Raw genomic sequence first — 20167 nt, forward strand, 5'->3', positions numbered from 1 at the left:
AATCTCCCTGGTCTGTCCGGATGTCAGCCAGAGGTTGTTACCGGTATGCAAGCTCCGAGGACAGTGAGAGGGGCCAGCCTCTGTGGAGGGGGCTTGCAAACCGACATGCCCTCCCACCAGATGTCAAAGAGATAAACAACTACCTGACATTCAGTAGACATCTTAAGGCAGCCCTGTTCAGGGAAGTTTTTAATGTGTGGCATCTTAGTGTATTTTTTGTCTTTGTGGAAGCTGCCCAGAGTTGCTGAGGAAACCCAGCCAGATGGGCGGGGTACAAATCATAAATTATTATTATTATTATGACAGCTACTGTCTCTCTTCACTGTTGGGAGCCAGAAATGTTAGGCAACAGCCCTCCTAACATTTCAATGGCCAGTTGGGAGTTGTCGGTTCAGCAAAGGTTCCCCACACCAGCTTTAGATGGAAAAGCAAGTCAGCAAACATATTCCTTCGCTTTCTTCTCTGTCATTCCCATTTTCAGACTCAAGATGCAGCTCACACGAAACAAACAAACAAACAAACCAGCTTTTCAAAACTCTGTAGGTTGTTTTTTTTTTTGTAACAACTTTTTAATACAAAAAAAGAAGAAATATATATATAATCAGGCATTTTATGCAATGCATACATTCTTTGTATCTGCAAGTCCAGATGAACAGAAGGCAAAAGCATATGAAAACTAGAATGGTTTCATGTCTTTGGTAGTTCACCCAGTTATCACCCCCTTTAAATGACAAAGGTTGACTGAAGTGTTGGGGGGGGGTGGAGGGTGGGAACCCTGAGCCTGTGAAGAAGTCACATCTGATAGAGAAGTTGCCAGGATTTAATACAGTAGCTGGATTTCAAAGGTTTAAGGACCCCCAAGCGATCCTGGACACTCACCATTCAATTTGTGGCAAAATTAAGGCGTCCCTGAAGATGACACGTGTCTGGTAAATCAAGCTTTCTTCCTCTCCGTGCTGTGGGCCTCAAGGAAATTCACTCCTTCTGCTACACAAGATGTACACAACCCAGGGCTCCATTTTGAGAGCCCCCTGCCAAAAATGCACAACATACAGAAGCCACTAAATTTTGTTTTCCTATCCCTGAGCCACAAACGCCACTCTATACACAGCACCAATACAGCTTGTGGCTCCAGAATCTATATATATATCTGTGTGTATTTGTGTGCACGTGTATATATGTATCATACACACACAAACACACATGCCTATATACATGCTATATTCTACATTAAAAAAGCAATCACAAATGATATACACGGGTAATACATAGCAGCTAACGTCTAATTATTTACAGATTTTCACAGTTAGAATTTCTTTAGAAAAGTCTGATGCTTTCAGAAACACCTCTACTGATCTTTTCTATAAATACCGTCTTTAAGGAAACTCCCCTTCTTTATTCTTAAGGAAAAATAACGACCGAAACATGTGAAGTGTTCAGCTCAAAAAGGCTTACAAAAAGCTTGAGGTTCTCTTTTGCCCACGTGCCAGACAGACAGACTGCTCTCCTCCTCCTCCCCTTTTCCAATTTACTTTCTAAATCTGGTAGGAAAGGAAAGCCACGATTGTGGGAGGGACAGGCAGCTTCTGCACCTGGCTGGTGGGCATCACTCGCCGGATGGCCATGCGACACAAGTGCTGGAGGCTGGCAACACGCCTGGGAGTGGCCCAGAAGTAAACACTTCCGTCTTGCGTCCTGCAGGCAAAAGCAAAATAAAACATGGAAGTCGGTTAAGCTCCCCCAACACCCCATGTGATTCAATCTTCATCATCCCTGGCTAGCAGGACAAGTGGTTAGAGATGAGAGACATTGCAGTTCAAAAAGAGCTGAAGTTTGGGAAACACTGCTCTAGAACCAGCCTTGGCAACCTGCTGCAACCCCCTCCAGATGATGCTGGACTACAACTCCCATCAGCCCCATGTCCAACAACATGCATAGGCAAACTAAGGCCTGGGGGCCGGATCCGGCCCAATTGCCTTCTGAATCCGGCCCGCGGACATTCCAAGAATCAACGTGCTTTTACATGAGTAGAATGTGTGCTTTTATTTAAAATGCATCTCTGGGTTATTTGTGGGGCATAGGAATTCGTTAATCCCCCCCCCCCCAAAATATAGTCCGGCACCCACAAGGTCTGAGGGACGGTGGACCAGCCCCCTGCTGGAAAAGTTTGCTGACCCCTGTCCAACAACATCTGGACGGTGTGCCAGGTTGACACTGGCTGTAGACAAATCAGACGGGGTCAAAAGGTTCTCTTCCTTCAACAGAAAAAAAGCCCCTCCGTCAGAAGGAGGAAACTTTCCAGATCAGAACCATTTACTGCCATCAGAGGCTCACACATTTCTTTACTCGAGGATTATCTATCAAGCAGCATTGGTGGCGACAGCTTTAAGTAGTTCCTTCCAAGCAGCAACTAGAGAATCAGGCCCCAGTGCGCGCGCGCGCATATATATATATATATAACACACCAGAGGTTTTCTCTTAAAATATCCACTTGGCTTTTAAGAAACTGCCTTGCCAGTGGAGTATGCATGTGTTGTGATTATTATTATTATTATTATTATTATTATTTTGAGGTCTGCTTACCCAGCAGCTAGAACACTGCCATCTGTAGAAAAGGCACAGCAAAGCCCATTGTTCAGAGGTGCAACCTGGACGGGGTGGTCTTCGTCAATTCTCCAGAACCGCACCATCCTGAAAAGAGAGCAAACAGGTTAAGTTGACAGCCTCTATTTTATCATCGCTGCTAAACTTTATGCTTAATTTGAGCAACAGCTGGAAGCTGATGCATCTCCGTTGGTTGCTGATGACATCCAGGGAGGGATGATGAAGATGAGCAAATTCACAAAGCCGTCTCACTGCAGCGCCAGCAAGAGGAACAGGGACTGATGTGAGGCCTAAGGCGACATGCACATTCTAGCGATTGGTCCAAAATAAAGCCAGGGCATTCTGGACTCAAAACTGAAGGTCCTGGTGGTTTGCAAGTGCCGCAGCAAAGAGTTGATGCAGCACAGTTGGCTGACAGCCCAAGCAGTTAGCTGGGAACTGTACAGGCCCTTCAATCATATGTGATGCAGGCAATACAAAACTGGATCACTTCCCCCCACCCTTTTAATCTTTAAAACGACGGGATTTTGATCAGTCTGGGAATATGGGCATTTCCTCTCCCCGCTGCCGGTCCTCCTCTGGTTTTCTAGACCTCCTGCCAAACTGCTGTAAGCAGACCAGGAAAATATTGTGCCAATACTGGGGAGGAAGGGGTTTGTGTGCTGCAGCTTGGAGACCTAAACGTAGAAATGGCAACGGGGAAGAGGTTAGACACTCTGGCCTCAGCACAATGGCTGGAATTGAAGTTGAAGCTGCCTGTAGTTTTAAGGGGGAGAAAATGCACTAAGGAGATCCAGCCAGGCCTACCGCGTTGGGTGTGTTTGGACTCAACCCAAGCATGACCTCACTGGCAGGGCCTTAGGAAAGCCACAAGGTTTAGGATGCCTCCAATCCATTTCTAAGGAAGAAGAGTTAATCCCTGGCCTAGGGGATGGATAAGCACCCCTGTATCCACCCAACCTGCTGATTTTGGCACCAGTGAGGAAAAGGGATGGGGGAGGTGACAATTTCCTCCTCCTCAATTATGTGTAAAAAGGAGGGGTGGGGATGATGACACCCACCCCTGGATCTGCATGTATCAGGTGAGGAGGAGGAACGGCGTGTCCTGGGTGACTGAAGTGAGCAAGCCCATGGTTAATGTCATATAACGGAAGGCAACGTAGGGATCCCCTAAATGCAGTCTGAAATGATATATACTATAATACAGCCCCAGCATTCTCCCTCCTCATTCTGCCACGTGTCAGAGCAATACTTTCCCTCCCCGTTGCTCAAGGAGATTCAGACCAAAGGTCTAAATACCTCAACAATAAAATGTGTCAGGTCTTCAGGAATGTTGCAGAAAGGTTTTAGAAGGAAGCTTGATTGCGCAAGTGAGCCCGCTCCTGGGTCTTGTGACAGGGCACTTTTCAGCAACCCCTCGACAAAGGTGCCGGAAAGTCACATGCCCAGCTGTCAGATTGTCTCCTGTTGCATAATGACCGTTTACATAGGAGCCTATTCTAACTTGCCAGACAACTGTTCAATATTGAGAAACTGCTCAATTAACTTCAGATGAAGTCGTGACTCTAGCTTCTGTCCCAGTTTCTTTCTTGCTGCAGGCTTTTTGTGTGGCTGAGCAGACAATCTGAGGTTCAATGGCTCTTATTTATCTGCCCACATGTTATTACAGACACCACTCTTCCCAATTTATGACCTCCAGGTATTTTGAGCTGCTACTTCCATTACCCTGATCACTGGGCCAAGTCAGCTGAAGGATTCCATAATCACCAGCAAGGCAATACCACCTAATCACTATAATTTGAGTTTAAAGTTTCGTCTTCTCTCCTGCTGACTGTGCTGTTTCATTCTACAGCTCATCTGATTATTGCATTCAACTGCATTTTAAAATTGTGTGCTTGTGGGGCGCTTTGAAGAACCTCGGGTTGCGCAGATAAATAATTCTGGCCAATTTCCCCCTACCTGGCTAATTAAAGTGCCGGTCATCTGCGAGGGGGAAAGCTTCCCTCACCCTCAAAGACACTGCACAAAAGTTCATTTCCCAGCCAGCAAGAACCAGCGGAACCAAGCCGTGCTTTGCCATACTTACTTATCATCGGCAAGACTCGCAATATGCAGTCCGTCGTGGCTAAAAGATACAGATCTGACCCAGCGGTCATTTGCTCCCCCAGCAAATATTGGAGTCGGTGCGGGAAACAGATGCCTGAGGATGAAATTAAGAACTTTGGTTCACGGGACATTTGCTCTGCGTTTAATCATTAACCAAAAGCCACTCAACAGGGCTTGCCAGGACTAAGGCTGTGTACGCTCCATGTATTTAAGGGACAAAGAATTCTGGGAATTGTAGTTGGCTAAGGGTGCTGGGAATTCTAACTCTGTGAGGGGATAAACTACAGCTCCCAGGATTCTTTGAGGGAAGTGATGCATTTGGAATGGAAGGTGGGCACACACAGCCTTGCAGTGTTTCCCAACCTTGTGCCTCCAGATGTTTTTGGCCTACAACTCCCATCATCCCTGACTAGCAAGACCAGTGGCAAGGGATGATGGGAATTGTAGGCCAAAAACAGCTGGAGGCACAAGGTTGGGAAACACTGGATCTAAGTTTGAAGTTAACAGATCTAAGTTACTCATGTCCTTTCATTTCAATGGGTCTGCTCCCAAGAAAGACTAACAAACTGACCATAAGCTAGCTGACTGGGGTAGGTTTGAATATACAAACAAGCCATAGTTAAGCCAAGAGAACCATGGCTTGCTTGCATACACACACACACACACACACACACACACACGGGCATGAAGGTATGTCAACTGCTTTGAGGAGTTAAAACACACACACAAAAACCAATCAAGCAGTGTGCAACTTTTATGAAATAAATAAAAACAGTTACCAGCTTTAGCCAACCTGGCGCCCTCTAGATGTTGCTGAACTTCCAACTCCCATCGTCCCCAACTTGTTGGTCATGCTGGCTGGGGCCGATGGGAGTCGAAGCGTCTGGTGGGCACCAGTTGGTGAATCTTCAGTGATTAGCCGTGGTCTCTGGGGCCTCCAAGCAGAAGAGTCTTTCAAGCCTTGTACCCCGCCTGACATTCCATTCTTAATGTGTGCCAGCAGAGCGTGTTCTCTACTAGTGAACTGGGGTCCCCAAGTTTCTATTTTGCTATTCACTAATCCCTATTTCTGAGGGACGCGGGTGGCGCTGTGGGTAAAAGCCTCAGCGCCTAGGGCTTGCCGATCGAAAGGTCGGCGGTTCAAATCCCCGCGGCGGGGTGCACTCCCGCTGCTCGGTCCCAGCGCCTGCCAACCTAGCAGTTCGAAAGCACCCCCGGGTGCAAGTAGATAAATAGGGACCGCTTACCAGCGGGAAGGTAAATGGCGTTCCGTGTGCTGCGCTGGCTCACCAGATGCAGCTTTGTTACGCTGGCCACATGACCCGGAAGTGTCTCCGGACAGCGCTGGCCCCCGGCCTCTTGAGTGAGATGGGCGCACAACCCCAGAGTCTGTCAAGACTGGCCCGTACGGGCAGGGGTACCTTTACCTTAATCCCTATTTCACACCTGGAGAACTGGAGTCGCTTCTCTAAAGTAAGCCACTGAAATCATTCCTGGCTGTGGTGGAGCCTGAACCCAGTCCTCCCTCCCAGCTGAGCGCTGTCCGATGCACAACACCGGCTCCTGGCTTTGTCTGATTCTTTTTAACCTGGTACAAATCTAAGCAGAGGCTGCCCTTGTAAAATAAAGGATGCCAAAGGTGGGCAAGTTTTTAAGATTATTCCTGTGCCCACTCCACCCAACTCACTCACCCAAACTCCATCAGAACGGCTCCAGTGTGCGGGTCCCAGACACAAACGCGGGTGTCATGAGATGCTGTAGCCAGTAAAGCTCCGTCAGGAGAAAACTCGCAGGCTACAACATCGTTGTGGTGCCCTTCCAGTTTTCGGATGAGAGTGTACTTATCCATATCCCAGAGCAGCACCTGCAATCAAAACAAGCTCATGTTATAGCGATGTCCAGGCACAGAGGAGACATTTCATCAACTTCTTCCCACCACCCCGCTCCCTGCAAAACTACGTTTTCTGCTAGTTTTACTGAGGATTACAACTAAAGCCAAGCATTAAGAATTACTACAATTACGGAAAATGCTCAGTGCCATACTCAGAATTATTTAAATTAAAGCAAACATGCATATTAAGTGTTATTTATAAAAAATAAGCCAAAAAATTAAAACGTTTACGTCAACAGTGGTGGTTTTACTGAATCCCATGTTATTACTTTAACTGTTTTAAGTAAAGGAATATATAGATATGTATACAGTAGCTGGGTTAAGTACTAACATCCGCCTCCCCCCTTCCAATTAACTAACCAATTTTTAAGAAATATACAGACAGAAAAAAAAGTAAGGTTAACATATGGTTACTCCCGTGGAATCCCCTGTGAGTTTAAGATCACTTGTTTACAATAGGCTTGGATCGCCAACGTCAGCCTAGGAAGAGAAACAGATACTGCAAGCAAACAAGGAATTGTCACAGCCAAACGACATGACTTTGGCAAAAAAAACCCCAGAAATTAAACCAAGTTTATTATATTACACATTTTAAGCTTAATTTTTTTTAAGAAAAAGAACAAAAATAAAAATCAAGCACTGCTATTTGCCAAGATTTTTTTTTTAAAAAAATAATAATTTAAAAAGGTCTCAGTAATTAGCAGTTTACACAAACGGGCACAGCTTAGCACACTTCACATGCAGTTGTATACTTAATACTGTAGTAAGTTTAAGCATGTGCAGGAAAATTTAGATCTTAAAATTGCACTACAAAGTTCAGTGTAATACAATCAACAAGCTAGCAAAGGTTTGTGGCTACAAAAACAGGTTGGCATATAATGTTTAGCCTTTTTACGGAATAGAATATTTTTTCGTTTTTTAAATAAATATATCATGTATGTATGCAAAATTGTTGAGCCACCCTGAACTTTAGGAACAGGCAGAGATAATAAACATAAAACTGGTCCCGGGGGGTGGGGAACTAAGGCAGCGTGTAAATAAATATATTAATTATTGACACCACTGCTGTACTGTACTGAAACTTCGTTACTAAGTCCGTCACAGTAAGCGACGAGGGACTGGCTCAGTTTTATTAAGAGACTCCAGAATTCCATAGGAATTGGAAATATCTATATTGTTAAAATTTTAAGAGGAGCCAGAGGATCTCTTTACCAACGTTAAAATAAAATAAAAAGGAAAAGAAAGGGGGAGGGGGAAGCAGAAAGTGGACATCAACCAGCACCTGCGTACGTACAGTACACCCTGCAGTCGAATGCAAGGTTACTTCGTCCTATGGTAAAGTTCGCCTCCAGCCTGGTGGCCAGAGATGCCACTGTTTCTGCCCAGCTAACACCAATGTGCGCTTGTCTGAGTGGTGCCAGCTTACCCTCAATCACACCAATATTGCTGCCACCACCTGTGACAGGGAAAGCAAGAAGCTTATGGAAAACACACAGCCTAAAAAAAAAGATCAATGCATACATCTACATCTGTTCTATTTTAAAGGGCTTTACTGATAAGTCTTTCTTATCTAGGCTTCCTTTTTAAAATAATAATAATAATAGTAATAATAATAATAATAACAATAGGCTTTTTTGTATATTTCTTTTTCAAATGACACTATCTCTCTGCTAACCTTCAAGCTGCTAACTTTGAAAGCCACGATTTTCACTAGCCCGGAGGATGGACAACTTGTTCGACCCCGAAGGCCGTCTCAGGGGTGGGGTAGTTGATAAAGAGACGCAGCACCGGCATTTTAATCCACGTGACAAAACATTACAATTGGTGGCTGGTGAATTTTTTCTGTGACATTTGATTTTGCAACTGGTGGCTCTGGGTTGTAATAAGTCAACTTCTGAAAAAACGTAAATTTTATACTTTCAGAATTTCTGCCCATCATAAGGACTAGAAACTTAACTCCTAAAATGGGATTTAAGGGTTCCAGATTCTAACAAAACCCCAGTCCTCGCGCTTCAGGCGATACAAGTTGTCCACCCTTGTATTACTCCTACCTGGAGTTTTCTAATATTAAACTGAACAGAAGATACACAACTCAAATCCCAGCATGCTTATTCAAAAGTAATTCAGTGCAGGCTTGCTCTCAAATAAGCATGTCTTGGACTGCAACTTTATAGACTTAGCACTATTCTATACTTTTATATCAGGGATGGGAACCTTCAGCCTCCCAAATGTTGTAGGGCTCTCGCCCTTAGCAGAATTGGCCATTACTTATCCCCCCCCCCCAAGACCAGTGGTTGGGGGTGATGGGAGCTATAGCCCCACAACACCTGGGGGGGCGACAGGTGCCTCGTTCCTGCTTTATACCAAAAAGCAGCTCACTCAATGTTCTTTGACTGCCCTGTGTTACATTTTGCAAGTACAATGCATTTTGATGCAAAACTCACTGCTCATCCTTTCCAAAGCACTGAGAGCTCAAGGGCAGCTTGTTGGAAACTGTCCAAGAATGACATTTTGCTGTCAAGTAAGATCAGCAGCCCAGGCTTTGGAAAAGTAATCTTCCAAATGAGCGTGACTGCAGAATATCAGGAGTCAAGAGCCACAAAGTATTACTATAAAACTATTTCTTTCTTAAGCAAAACGTTTATGCCCTCTCTCTCTCTCTCTTTTAAGTCATGGAACAGATGGAGGTATGCATGGCTATTTTGCAAGATTCCTCAACTTTATTGAGACTAAAAGCAATTAAAAAGTTCAGCTCAGTAAATGATAACGAAAGCCTGGTGCCAATTTACTACAAATGTTTTTGACATGCAATTCCTTAAATCATCATCATCATCCTCATCCAGCATGACACAGAGCACAAGCTGGCTTTATTCTTAAGATTCCAGATAATTCTTTGCTCACAATCAAAGACAGGTTGAAGAACATGAAACTTTGATACTTACTGCTTTACTGGCCCCCACAGAGCAGAGAATGGAAGAATCCGGAGAGAAAGCACAGCTATAGACCCAGTTTGGGTGCCCTCTTAATACTTTCATCATATTTCCTGGAAAATGGAAGGGAAGGGAATAAAGCCAGTTTAGTATCAAACACTCATATTTCACTTGAAATATTTTGAGGTGCTTCCGAGAGCTACAGCCTCACAAAGCAAAGTAGAAAGGAAGCCACTGGTCCATCAGGCTCCGTATTATCTACATCGACACGCCAACGTTTGAGGCAGGGGACACCCCCAGCCCTAACTGTAGATCGAGCCTTGGACATTCTGCACTCAAAGCAGATGCTCTAACCATGGTCCTTCCCCAATAGGTACAGAAGGAAGTGCAGAAGGAAAAGAGTCACAGCAGAACACATGTACAGATTAGTTTTGGAGATGAAAGCTTCTTTCGGAATCAGGAAAAGGCTGCCATGAAAAGGAAGATCTTCAAGGTCTGCCTAAATGCAAGAGCTGAAGACTCAAGGCCACTGAAGTGAAGTCTACTGTTTCGGGAGCCACCACCAAGAAGGCTTGGTCTCTTATGCATGCCAGCCTAGCTGAGCTGCAGGATTGGATGAAGGCAGTCCTTCAGATAACCTGCCAAAGCCCTAAACAGCTTGAGTCCATGATTTATCTGTGCTGCTGCTGTTGACATCTGTCTGTCTCAAGAGACAAAGGAGGAGAGCGCCTTTGGGAGTGAAGTCAAAATGCTGGAGAGTATCTGTGCTCTACACACACACACACACACACACACACACACACACACAAATAAAACCTGCTCTATCCAAAATGAGAAACTCTAAAACTCCAGCTGGAATTCTGGTTTGCAAACAAGGATCAAGGTGTGGTTCGCAAGCCTAGTTTCTAGTCAAGAATTTAGATCTAATGTGCGCATGCTTGTCTGCGAGGACAAGTTTGGAAGGCTGGCGGATATTATAGACAGACAAATCTGGGACACTGGGAACATCTCTACAAATACCATTTGAACTTACTGTATATAAAGAAAGCAATCTCAAAACATCAAAAAAAAATTAAGACTGCATCATAGCTTTCTATTGCTAGACAGTGAATCATGTCCCTTGTTTGTTAGGCCACGTAAAACATTCCTGATAACATACCATCATCCTTCAGGTCCCATACTCTTAGTGTTTTGTCTCGTGAAGCAGACACTAGTATCAGGCTGCCATCGGGGGCAAAAGTTAAGTCTCTGACAACTTCTGTGTGGTCCATTAAATTAAGGAGGAGCTTTCCTGTTGGAATAAAATATTTTAAAATTAAACCTGGAAAGTTAGGAACAAAGGGCAAAAGGCTTCTTTTCTTACTGCAACTCTTGGGGGAAAGGTTGGCATTCTTCCTTCTCTATCAACATTTTAAATACTTAATATTGTTAAAAACAAACAAAACCCTTAATGTGTTACAATGGCTACATACACAACACACATTAAAAAAAAACACCCCCCAAGAATCGTGGGAACCGTAGTTTAAGGACACTAGAAATTGCATATAGCTTTGATGGGGAAACTACAGTTCCCAACCTTGAGGGGGTGCTTTAAACGTGTGGGGTGTACTGCAGCAGATGTGTACTTTGCAAGTAACAGGGTGTTATTTTACATTTATTAATGTTTAGGGCTGTTGGGAAACAAATTATATACAGGTAAGCAGGTTTAAACACATCCACTTTGGAGTGGAAGGGCAGGATACATGTCCTTTGATAAATCAAATATTGTGCCAGTCTTGTAAATAACAGTTACCAGCCTGGAAGTATGTTTTTGCTTGCTTGCTGGCAGAGGAAGGATGGTGTAATCCATCTCTTCTCCGCCCACCCACAGGCCTTCTATCAAATTCCTTGTTGTCTATGGCTACCAGGCCAGTGCTTAAATGCAAGGCTGTCTTACACAGTACTTAAATGTTTTAATACGTTATTTGTTGATCCCAAACATATTTCAGTTAAGCCAATATGCTTGTGTTATCTGTTGGATAAGCTTTTAGACTTGATGCCAGGAAAGCTTATCTTCTAAGCAGTGCAAAGATTTACTTTGAAACTCAAGGAACTTGCCAGTCTGCTTGACATTTAAACACTGTCCTATGCAGTGCATTGTTCCAATTTCCGTTCTAAAGGTACAGATTTTTCACCCAGATCAGAAGCTAACTGGGTGAAAACTGCCACTGTAAAGACAGTCTCCAGTGATCAGAGAAATTCATATAAAAGGGATCAGAGAGAACAACTAATAAAAAAGCAACCGCAACCACAACCCCCCAAATTATCTCAGTAATGACTGGTACAAAATGTGTGCAACGTTAAGACCAAGAATTTGTCTAGCTCAACACTTAAGCCAGTCATTTTTTAGCTCTATGGATCAGATAATTATCAAGACTTTGACAGCAGAATGGGGACACCCCAAAATCAGGACTTCAAAGCACCTGCAAGGTGCTGTGAAATCAAGGTTTTCTTCTTCTCATTTAGTTGGACTTTTGATGCAATCCATTTTTCATGGGATCCTGCCAAACTGAGCATGACTTATCCCCCCCTCATCATCTGCTCAGTTGGGCTGTACATCCATTCTCTGCTGGGGACAGGTGTGCACAGCCAAGGCAGAATTTTGCCACATCCTCCCACTCATCAGATGATACGAGATGGAACAGCATTGTGGGCTGTCAATTTGGATCCCCCGGCAGGCCAAGAATGGCCTATGGGCCAATGCTTCCCTGGCCTAATTCAAGGAGAGTTCAGAGACATTGGGGATGGGCAACCACAGACCTGTAGGCCAGGTATGCCAGGCCACTCCATCAGTCCGCCTGTGTGGCTATTAGGCTTGGAGGGGGAAATCCTTCTGATGAAATCAAAAGGGAGGTTTTATGTCATCATGGCAGCAACCCGCCCCTTCTCAGATCCACCATGACTCCAAACCTGGAAGTTCTATTTATCTGCCGCAACCCAAAGCTGTTGACAGATCCACCCTCCATGAATTTGGAAATTGTCCGCAGGGAAAACTGGAGCCCTATCAGGCATCAGAATCACATTTTAAGGTACCCTTCCCTGGTTCTTAGAAAGAAAGCAAACTGAATTTATTTTCTACTACCAGGACGCTCCTTACCTGTATAGACATCCCATATTTTGATACGACCGTTGGATAAGCCCGTTGCCAGGAGAAGCTGGTCTTGGCCGAATTTGAACCGGTGCCATTCTATATTCACACACCGGCTCTGCTTTTCAGGCACGGAAGATCCAAAGGCCAAACTCCAGACAATGTCGCCGCAATCTATGACGTGCTCGCTGGGCTTGTTTTTCTGGTCTCCATTGCTGTTCTGCCTCAAAAGTTTGGAATGGCTTAAATTGGTGAAAGTCTTTACGCCATGCAATGAACTGGGAGGGGAAAACAAGCCAACCTTTTAGAAGGAAGAATTCTCCAAGCCAATGTACACACAAATGGCAACGTTGATAAAACGAGTCAATATGCAGCACACTTTCCCAACCTAATGCTTTACAGATACTTTGGACTGCAACTTCCAGCATCCCTGACCATTGAGCTGACACCAGTTGTAGCCCAAATCATCATGTGTGTGTGTGGCTATGGATAATATTCTCTCCATGCAGAGTAGGCCAACCTACTAATGAAAACTTGTTCAATATATGGGGGAAACTAACAAATTCCAACAGTAAAGGTTTTATTATTTCCCCATTAACTTTATGAATTGGGTCACTGCTACTGCAAGAACCAAAGCAGAGAGAGCACAGAACATGGAGCTGGGATGAACCCAGACCTCTGTCTACTGGACCACGTTAGCTTTTATGCAGCATATAAACTCTGCAACTCCCTTCCACAGGAGGCAGTGCTGGCCACCAAATGGGTGGCTTTAAAAGAGGATGAGACAAATTCATGGAAGAGGAGAGGGCTGTTGATGGCTACTAACCACGATGGCCATGCTCTCATGCTCTGCCTCAATACTGAGAGGCAGCAATGCTTCTGGATTCACAGAATCATAGAGCTGGAAGGGACCCCAGGGCCATCTAATCCAACCCCCACCCCTGTTAGTTACCATCAAAATGAAGTATGGTTTGTACAGTCTCTACCATGAACACCTCCCTTCCTAAGGCTGGCATGGTATGCGCATTAGTGGCCTGAGAGTAGATCCCATGGAACTTAAGAGTTAATCTGCAAAGGACTGCTCTGAATACATGCGTGGCCCTTGCATGGAGAACAAGGAAGCCCAAAGCAGGCTTTTCATTTGCCCTTTCAAAAAATGCACCAAATGCAATGGACCATCGGTTGCACACCGGCAACACTGAAGTAGGACTGAATTAGTGCTTTGACTTATGGGTCTTTTCTCTCTCCCTCTTTTGTTTTGGGGTGTGCATCCACTTTGAATAGAGAAGATCACCAGTTCAATCCCTGGCATCTCCAGGCAGGGCTGGGAATGTTCCCCGTCTGAAAACCTGGAGTCACTGCCAATCAGTGTAGACAATACTGAATGGTATACAGCCCGGCTTCGGCTGGGGAGGGTGGGATATAAATAAAATTTATTATTATTATTATCAGCTCCCGATGTATCTCACCATAGCTGTGGGAAACTTGTAGCTGTCCAGCTGTTTCTGGACTACAACTCCCAGCATTCGTGATCACTGGCATGCCAGCTGGAGCCGCTGAGGGTCACAGGTTTACCAATCTTCCATTCAGAAACTTCCCTTCTTTCTCCTAGTTTACACATTGTCTGTGCTTGCACGAGGGGGTGGACTAAGCACTAATGCAGTCCTACTTCAGTCCTGCCGGTGTGCAACCAAAGGTCCATTGTGTTCGGTGCATTTTTTGAAAGGACACATGAAAAGCCAGCTTTTAAATTGTATACTGGCATGGAATATGCATTTGTTAGTGCATTTCCCCATAAAACACACACTTTGCACATAAAATATTGTGTGGCTAACTTCTGAGTACAGAAACCGCACAGCAAAATCTGAAGACGTGCAGAGTTCAACTGGGAGTTGCGTTCCAACTTGCAAGCAACTTAAATAGCACTGATTGGGTCGTTCCTCCTAAAAAGCAGACTGAACGAATTGTTTCAACACCTCTGGTTTGCATTCTATGCTTACACATGCCACGCTAAACCATGGCTGAGTTGCAGCAAGCTTTAGGCTCATGCGCTCTGCCTATCCATCTGCACTGCTGAAATTACGCATCCAGAAGCTTCCGCTTTTGGCCAGCTTCAGAAACCACAATTTGAAGCTGTCTGGTTGGAAATTAATCTGTTATATCCGATGGCATGACAAATCACGATTAAGGGAAAACAAAAGCTTTCTCCCAGTTGCATGAGCAGGGAGGGCATGTATACACATATCACACTAAGCCATGGCTTAGCACAGGGAAATGAACCTGTGGTTTTCCTGCTACAACACCCATTATCCTTGATGATCAGCTGTGCTAACTGGGTTCATGAGGGTTGGAGAGTTGAAATTCTACCTTCCCTGTTGGATAACGAATGTCTGTGGCTCGCCATTGCAATTGGAGAGGGTGCGGCTGCTTTTGGGCTTAGCAGAGGGAGCTGTTTGGCCACTGTGAGAACAGTGTGCTAGACTAGATGGACAATTGGCATGATCTTGCAGGATCTTTTCCTTATAGAGTTCAGCACCATCTGGAGGACCACAGACTTGCAAAACCAACTATTTTGAAATGACACAATTTGTTTTCGAGTCGAAAGCAGACTGCCTGTTAACTTTAAAAATCTGCTTTTGACACAACTGTTTCCAGAGATTTTTGTAAAGAACACACAACAAACAGAAACAAAGCTATTTTCAAAACAGGCTGTACTCACAAATTATTCAGGCACTGAGACCAAGGAACAAGTTTTACTATGCGATGGCCTTGTGACCAAGCGAAGTAGGAGCCATCTGGAGCAAAGGCAACCGTCCAGTTTTCACGCCCACACTTTTTGTCGAAAGGAGAAGCTGGGGCTAAAAGTTCTCCCACTGTCCGTGATCTTCCTAAAAAGAGAACGCACCATTTGTAAGCATGAACCAGAAATTCAACATGTTTCCAACTCCACTTTTTTGAACCCTTGCTACTGAATAATCACATCAGTAAACAGTGAATAAGTTTTGATTTTTGATTTTTACTATTGATCGACACAGCATTCATCTGAATGGAATTCAAGGATAACAGAGGGAGGTGACTTGTTAAAAGTCAGGAATGAAGTGCTGCTGGTTTAGTGAAAGGAAAAAAGTCAATTGAAATGGAAGGAATCATAGCATCCTAGGAGTGTGAAGGTAATCTAAACTAATCACAACTGCAGCATCTCTATAGAATGATGGGAAATGTGCAGGCCTCTAGAAGTTGTTGAACTACAACTCCCATAATTCTTAACCCACTAGCCATGCTGGTGGGGGTTGATGGGAGTTGGAGTCCAACATCTGGAGAGCCACAGGTCTCCATTCCTGCTCTTCAATCATACCAAGCCCCCACCCAGGAACACATTAAGACCCACACTTTGAGAAGTGCTGCTTTGTAAGAGCGTTCTTGCTGGTATTTTCGACACACACACACACACACACACACACACACACACAAATATCAAGTCTGTCTTGACGTAGCCTAGATTTTTAAGAAGCACTTCCTGTCTTTATATGCCTGCAGATGACAAATGGAGAAGCATGTGCAGAACCTGTGTCTACACACAAGCACAAACTTCACAATAGTATCTACTAAAGGAAGCCTAGCTCTGATTCAAGAGGGTTTACGCCTGACCCTTTTCAGGAAACCAAAGAAAGGATGGCTCCACTTACACCCACTTTAGTCTAAAAGCATTTAATTCCCTTACTATCCCTAAGCCTGGGTTTCTGTGCAGGCCAATCCAATGAACCTTTGCTCAGAAGTAATCCCCACTGTTCAGTGAGGCTTCCTACAGCACTTGACGTTTTTGGGGGGAGGGTCATTTCCCCCCAGAGCGCAAAACAGACTAGGTATCTATTTAGCATTCTTGAATTATGTCTAATCTGATTTACCATTCACTCATGCTATCCCATTTGAAAATAGATTTGTTTCAGTGAGGGGCTGATAAATACTCAGCCGCTTGGGGAGGGGAAAAGCTAATTACAAAAATAGAAACTGCCTTCATCTGACTGGAATTTTACTTCTTTAAAGTATTTCTGCTGCCAAAAAAAAGGGGGGGGGGCGTTCCCAAAGAAGGTTAGTTACATGTGTCAATGAAAAGACTGACCTCCAGCTTACATATCTAAAAAAGACAAGAGGAGAAAAATATTGGGAGTAAGGAGAAAAGTAAACTCATGCTCTATTTCTTAGTTACAAGAAATAAAACAGAAAATCATAAATAAAATGTATATAAAATAAGAAATAACTTTTTCGGTTAACATCTTGTTCCCCAATTTTACAAAACAATGCATTTGCAGAAATGGAAGTCACCACTGGAAAAAACTGTAGTGGAATTATTCCCCTGCCTTACATCATCACCGAAGTATGCACAGCCTTCACTGGTTCCACAGACATTTTAAAAAGATGACACTAAAAGTAACCTATCATTTATTTTCCTCCACTAAATGTGTACTCCCCCTGTGGACACACAGCAGTTTCTTTCACTGCAACAAGGGAGGAGGTGCTTGAGAATCCAAGTTTGCTTCTCTTTCAACCCAAATACCACATTACAAACAGAACATAAAACAGATGAGAATGAAGATAGAAGGGAGCTTGTTTTCAGTTAATACAGGGTCAGTAATCCCTTAGCGCAGGGTAAATGAACATTACAGGCAGGGTAACTCTCAATCCCCACTGAGCTCCACTTGCATATGTAAATGGAGAGGGGGGGAGGAGGGGGCTGTGTGCATGAGAAACTCAGCATGCATAATGGCAGAAGTGCTAGCCATGCCCAAAAAGGCAATAAGCAAGCAAACCCTAAAGCTGAAAACCTACCCTTATTTGGTGACCCGTAGGTCTCTCAAAAAAAAGGGGGAAAGAAGACATGGTAAAAAAAAAAGTCCACAATTTAAGTGCATTGCAAATTAGCAAGCAAGATAATTTGGGCGTCTTGTATTACCAGCAAGAACTTCTCCTCCATTTATTTCACTTATTTGGGATGAGTGAAGGGGTGGATGGTTCCAAGCTGACACCCCCGCCCCCCAAAAAAGGAGGGAAAAGCACGGAAGGGAGAAGAAAAATTTCACCTAGCACGCAGCAGTTCTGACTCACACAACTTCCAATCAAAGAGTCACACTGCAAGCCCGTGCAGATGTACAACTAACTGCAAAAGAATCTCAATGAGGAACAGCCTTGTTCCTCTTTTGGGCTTTGAAATACTCCCCTAGGTCAAACCAGAAGGAAATTGCATGCAAGCAATTTACATCACAGTCCTTCTCTCCATGCTTTATTTAAAAAATCATTTTGCAACTTTCTGTACTCTCACAACTGAAATCATTGAAGGAATTGTTTCATATCTCTATAACCAGATTCCCCGCCTCCCAAAAAAATCACTAGATCCTTCCTCAGTGTTTCACAAAAAAAGCACCTCTCATTCTGAGGAAACAAGAGCTTTCTTGAGGTTATCCCACGAGCCAAAATGTGTGCACTCTGTTTTATTCCTCGTTATCAGAGATGATTATCACAGGCTACACCCAGTATATCGTTTTATAATCTTCTGGAAAGTTTTGAGCAGTCTACACACAAAACGTGCACCTGGATAAAAGGCAATGGCACCTCCCTAAGCTGGAGACCGTACAAGTGACAAAGTATTTCAATTTCGATTCCTGCACACCAGGAAGTGGGGAACCTGAAGCCCAACAAAAGGCGAGGGGCTCCCAACTCCCCTCAGCCCTAGAGATAAGAGGTTGGGACTACAGGATCCCCCTTCCTGATTATAAACCCAGTCGCTTGCCCACAGCCAGCTTTTGTCTCAGATTTAGCAGCACTTGTTTTTCTATTTCGCCTGTCACCCTCCTGCTCTCCTAAATTTCTTTAGGCTGCTCTATCACCACCGCCCAGCCCCAACCACACCCAACCGGATCCACTTTTTAATCTACTTCTCCAGTGCTATGTCAAATGCTTCTATGCTGCCCTAAATGCAACAGCCATACCCACCACACAACTCTCAAATTACAGTGAAAAGGTTGAGGGGAAACCCAGCACCCTTAAGCTACTGTTTTTAGAAGGCTGTAGGAAGGAGGGGGTCACAAGTAATTAAAACTGGAACATGCCACGGGGGGGGGGGGTGAGGCTTATGGATTTCATTGGGCTCTATCCAATTCAGTTCTACCCAGAATAGACCCATTGAAATCAAGTCAATCATGCCCATTAACTTAAATGAGTCTACTCTTACGTAGGACTAACAAAGCAGCCTGCGAGAGCCTGCCCTCTAACTGCCTCCCCTATAATTTCCTTAATGGCATTCATAACCTGCTAAGCCCGTCCCAAAAAAACAAAACAAAAGCAAGGTGTATGCAATTTAGCACACCAAATCACACTGCTATTAATAGCACACCGCCATGATTACATCCCCAACAACCAAGATGCTCTCCTTCAACCCCACGTTTTTCCCCAGCAGCCCTCATTTTCCCCTATATTGGGCCTATTCCAAGCTTAAGCCACATATACAAAACTGTACACGCGCGGGCATAAGCAACTTCCAACGAATTGTGCAGAAAGGCAACAGGAGCGATGTGCTCGTTTTATTTTGTGTAAGGAAAATCATTTGCTCGCAAGCCAGTTTTATGCATGTTCCCGTACCCCTCCCTTTACTTGATCCCTTGCAAACCTGGGGTTGCATCCAACGTTAGCTTTACTCGCCGCAGATCCCTCGAAACCAAGTGACCCGATTCCGAAATGCCCATTCATTTCAATGGGTCTACTCCGAGTAAGGAATCGCGCTGGATGCAACCCACTTAAGAGGAGAGTCCTATCGCATCTTTCAAATCAAGTCCTGCAATTCGGCTGCCAACGAGCGTTTTCACGCAGCACGAGGCATAGCCAACGCCTCTGAGCCATCTTCCTCCCCTCCTTTGCCACCTTTTCGATCATTTTATTATTAGCGTTATTAATAAACATAATCAGCAATAAGCAATCCCTTTTCCCTTCTCCGCGGAAGGGGACGCCTCTCACCAATGAGCTTCTCGTTAACACTCGGGGGAAAGCTGGCCATCTACGGAGCCGCCCTTCAGACCGGCTCTGAACAAAGAATGAAAAAAGGAGCAAAGGGAACGAAAGACTCCGAATGCTTCCCAGCCACCTTCCGCTGCGCCGCAAGAGCTAAAGACTGAGACAAAATGGCCGCCGCGGGAAGGTTTATAAAGGAGGGGCGTGGCCGCGGAGGGGCTTCAAGCCACGCCCCTTACGTGAGAGTCGCGGATTGGGTAAGGGAAAGGGAGGGAATCCGTTTAGAGGTCTGTTCTTCCGAAATAGAACGGGCCCGTCTCAATGGAATAAGCTAGCTCTTGGGCGAGACCATTCTGCGGAAGGGGGCAAACGTAACTTGGAAAAAGGAACTGTTAAAAGCTGAGGTGGCTCATATTAGAGCTACTTGTTCCAAAACTCGTGTGTGTAAATATATATGTAATGTAATATATTATTATTATAATATATAATGTATAATATTATTATTTTCTG

The 20167-nt window shown here is 44.4% G+C and overlaps 1 protein-coding gene across 1 annotated transcript; it reads right to left on the reverse strand.

Moving 5' to 3' along the window:
- Nucleotides 1-526: 526 nt before the first annotated feature.
- Nucleotides 527-19817, reverse strand: WSB1 (WD repeat and SOCS box containing 1). Its single transcript, XM_028707657.2, has 9 exons — nt 19664-19817; nt 15378-15546; nt 12668-12936; nt 10691-10822; nt 9544-9644; nt 6402-6574; nt 4691-4804; nt 2584-2691; nt 527-1695 (listed from the first exon to the last, which is right to left on the reverse strand). Exons 1-9 carry the CDS (start codon nt 19701-19703, stop codon nt 1536-1538), a joined length of 1266 nt encoding a protein of 421 aa, XP_028563490.2. The 5' UTR covers nt 19704-19817; the 3' UTR covers nt 527-1535.
- Nucleotides 19818-20167: the final 350 nt, after the last annotated feature.

The sequence above is a fragment of the Podarcis muralis genome, chromosome 15, assembly GCF_964188315.1.
Source record: "Podarcis muralis chromosome 15, rPodMur119.hap1.1, whole genome shotgun sequence".
Taxonomy (NCBI): Eukaryota; Metazoa; Chordata; class Lepidosauria; order Squamata; family Lacertidae; genus Podarcis; species Podarcis muralis.

What these genes read in the sequence shown, in the direction of transcription:
- WSB1 (XM_028707657.2), bottom strand. Translation starts at nt 19,703, where the DNA reads ATGGCCAGCTTTCCCCCGAGTGTTAACGAGAAGCTCATTG. An exon ending in TCTCAGTGCCTGAATAATTT is followed by an intron (nt 12,937 to 15,377) that starts GTGAGTACAGCC and finishes TTCCCCTCCCAG; the next exon opens with TTCATTGCATGGCGTAAAGA. An exon ending in ATGGGACCTGAAGGATGATG is followed by an intron (nt 9,645 to 10,690) that starts GTATGTTATCAG and finishes TCCATTTTCCAG; the next exon opens with GAAATATGATGAAAGTATTA.